Raw genomic sequence first — 3,662 nt, 5'->3', positions numbered from 1 at the left:
TCTTCTTGTGCAAGCATACTTTCAAACGCATCCCCTATGATAGAGAGGTATAGGAGTAAGGGTTTTCCACATTGTGGAGGCACTAGGATAGGTGGATGGAGGAGATATTCCTTGATTTTTAAGAGCCATTCGGTCCTCATTCTTATCAACTTTTGTTTGACGGGTACCATGTGATCATAAGTATCAATGTGATGTTGAGCTATCTCGGGGTCAATTTCAAGCATATCTTCATAGGGCCATGCAAACACCTCTTAAAGATATTTTCTTTCTTTTTCATTTAGAGTTGAGCCAATTTTAATTAAGTGTGGATTCTCATTATTGCCCAAATTAATAGTTTCAAGAGTTGGTTCCATAGGTTCAATTTTCTTTTCCAATTGTTTATTAATTTCATTTTCAAATTCATTTGAATCATTTAAGTGCAAAATTTCAATATTATAGTACACATTAAAGTAAGTCAAATCAGAATTCATCTTATTGAAAATGTTAAAAAGTACATTGGAATTTGCATTACAAACTTTTTCCCCATGTTTTCAGAAAACCCAACCTAAGTCCAGTTATTAATGGACCCCACGATAGGCATGATGAATTCTGTCTTCTTTCTTCTTCAAGGCTTGTTACTTTTCTCCTCACCCTTCTTCAGCTCCCCTTTTAGAGGTTTCCATACATGCATAGCTTTGGTTATGTCATACAAATCCTCACCCTTATTGCGAAATCTTTCCCCACCTCGTTAAAGAACCAATCACCATCATCCTTACTCCAATAGCTAACTACTTCATCTTCTCCTTCTTCTTCTTCATCTTGAGTAGCACAAGGTATTGGTTGTTGTTAGAAGAAAGGTCTACGTCGCATTCAAGCATGAAGCGAGCTGGGGTGACTTGAGTTGTTCCTACCTTCAAGGTCCATTCTGGCCAATCATGATTTTCCCACAATCCTACATCTCCCAACTCAAAGAAGTCATTGACATAGGCCCGCTTGAAAATCCATGGTCCAGGAGTACTCTTCAATTGTGGCATAAAGTTGGGTAGAAGTAGGCGGACCTTCCCTTCTATCATCATGCAGTTAATGTCTTCTTGAGTCAGCTTGCTTTGTCCATGGTTAGCCTTGTCTTCTTCAGCTTCCTCTTCTTCTATCTCTGAAAGATGGCTTATTATCTTCTTAAGAACTTCAATTTGCCCCCCACACACTCGAGCATCTTTTTCACTTAAACAGAGGCAAAATATGTGAAATAAGCAAACCAAACAAAGCAAAAATCTGAATTAAGGTTTCTGGGAAAATTCTCGTACGCAGGATTTGACCTGTGTACACATGCTCATGACATGCATGCAAGGGTTGTTCAAAAACCCTAACCCAGAAACACGAACAAAAAACAACAAAAAAAAAAAAAAAAAAAAAAAAAAAAAAAAAAAAATAAACCTAACAATCTAGCATGCTTATAAACATCAAACAAACATAAGGCTAAGCTAAACAAGCATATATAAACTTAAACTAAACAAGAAAAATAGATTAAAAGACAAAAGAAAGACAGAAAAAGAAAAGAAAGCTAGAATGAATACCTTAAAGCAAAAACCTTTAAACTTGATTTTGTACTTTCCCCTCAGTCAAATCTATCACAGTCAATAAACACGTGTTAACAAATGTAAACTAAAAGGATTTGGGCTAGAAAAGGTCCTGATCAAGCAAAATTGACTTGGGAGTGTTTTGTGAAAAACTCCCTTTCAATTCATTATTTTATAGTGATTGGTTCTTTAACGAGGTGGGGAAAGATTTCGCAATAAGGGTGAGGATTTGTATGACATAACCAAAGCTATGCATGTATGGAAACCTCTAAAAGGGGAGCTGAAGAAGGGTGAGGAGAAAAGTAACAAGCCTTGAAGAAGAAAGAAGACAGAATTCATCATGCCTATCGTGGGGTCCATTAATAACTGGACTTAGGTTGGGTTTTCTGAAAACATGGGGAAAAAGTTTGTAATGCAAATTCCAATGTACTTTTTAACATTTTCAATAAGATGAATTCTGATTTGACTTACTTTAATGTGTACTATAATATTGAAATTTTGCACTTAAATGATTCAAATGAATTTGAAAATGAAATTAATAAACAATTGGAAAAGAAAATTGTACCTATGGAACCAACTCTTGAAACTATTAATTTGGGCAATAATGAGAATCCACACTTAATCAAAATTGGCTCAACTCTAAATGAAAAAAAAAAGAAAATATCTTTAAGAGGTGTTTGCATGGCCCTATGAAGATATGCTTGAAATTGACCCCGAGATAGCTCAACATCACATTGATACTTATGATCACATGGTACCCGTCAAACAAAAGTTGATAAGAATGAGGACCGAATGGCTCTTAAAAATCAAGGAATATCTCCTCCATCCACCTATCCTAGTGCCTCCACAATGTGGAAAACCCTTACTCCTATACCTCTCTATCATAGGGGATGCGTTTGAAAGTATGCTTGCACAAGAAGACGATGACAAGAATGAGAGGGCCATATACTGCTTGAGCAAGAGGTTCCATGATTACGAGACTAGGTACACTCCCATAGAAAAATCATGCTTTGCACTTGTTTGGGCTGTACAAAAGTTGCAACATATCATCTTACCTTTCCAAATATGGGTGGTAGCAAGAATGGATCAATTGAAGTATCTCTTTGAGAAACCCGCCTTGAGTGGAAGATTGTCAAGATGGTTGATCTTATTAACAGAATTCGATTTGAAGTATGTGACTAGAAAAACTATCAAAGGGAGCATCGTGTCAGATTTTTGTGCCGAGAATCCTATAGAGGGGGAGGATGGTAAAGACTTTCCAGATGAGGACATTTTGAATGTTGAGTTAGGGACATGGAAGATGTACTTTGATGAAGCCAAAAACCAATATGGGAATTGGATAGGAATGCTCTTGATCACTCCTGAGGGATCTCATATACCTTTGGCAATCAAGTTGAACTTCAAAGCAATTAATAACATGGCTGAATATGAGGCTTGTATTGCTGGAATGGGAACTCTTCGAGAATTGAGGGTAAAGGAGGCCGAAATCTTTGGAGATTTAGCTTTGGTTATAGCCCAAGCACAAAAGTTGTGGAATGTGAAGGAAGAACACTTGAAGACTTATCAACAATACTTAGAGGACTTAACCAGGACCTTTGACAAGATTGAGTATACAATCATCCCTAGAGGTCAAAATCAATTTGCGAATGTCTTAGCTACCTTAGCCTCCATGGTTGAAATGCCCGAGGGAGTATGGACATGACCCTTGGAGATTGAGCAAAGTTATGAGGAAGCGCACAAAGGGAATACCATAGCTTTAGTAATGACAGTTGAGGAAGAGGAAGAGGAAGTTTTGTGGTACTATGACATCATGAAGTTCTTGGAACTAGGGGCATATTCGGATAGTGCCGACAAGAGAGAACATCGATCCATTAGGATGATGGAAATACAATATATATTATATGGGGGACAACTTTATAAAAGGTCCTATGATGGTATACACCTTCGTTGCTTGAAGAAGGAAGAAGCCAAGAAAGTAATGGAAGAAATTCACCAAGGAATTTGTGGCCTTCATATGAATGAGAGAATGTTAGCCAAGAAAATCCTAAGAATAGGATACTATTGGAATATGATGGAGACCAATTGTGTGGACCATGTGAAGAGCTA

The 3,662-nt window shown here is 37.2% G+C and overlaps 1 protein-coding gene across 1 annotated transcript; it reads left to right on the top strand.

Moving 5' to 3' along the window:
* The first annotated feature begins 2,460 nt into the window (after positions 1-2,460).
* LOC111984761 (uncharacterized) lies at positions 2,461-3,258 on the top strand. The gene has a single exon (XM_024016376.2). It carries the CDS (start codon positions 2,461-2,463, stop codon positions 3,256-3,258), a length of 798 nt encoding a protein of 265 aa, XP_023872144.2.
* The last annotated feature ends 404 nt before the right edge of the window (positions 3,259-3,662 follow it).

Source organism: Quercus suber, unplaced genomic scaffold (genome assembly GCF_002906115.3).
Source record: "Quercus suber isolate HL8 unplaced genomic scaffold, Cork oak 2.0 scaffold_356, whole genome shotgun sequence".
Lineage (NCBI taxonomy): Eukaryota > Viridiplantae > Streptophyta > Magnoliopsida > Fagales > Fagaceae > Quercus > Quercus suber.
Note: the sequence above shows the minus strand (reverse complement) of the source record. Positions and strands in the feature narration are given on the sequence as shown.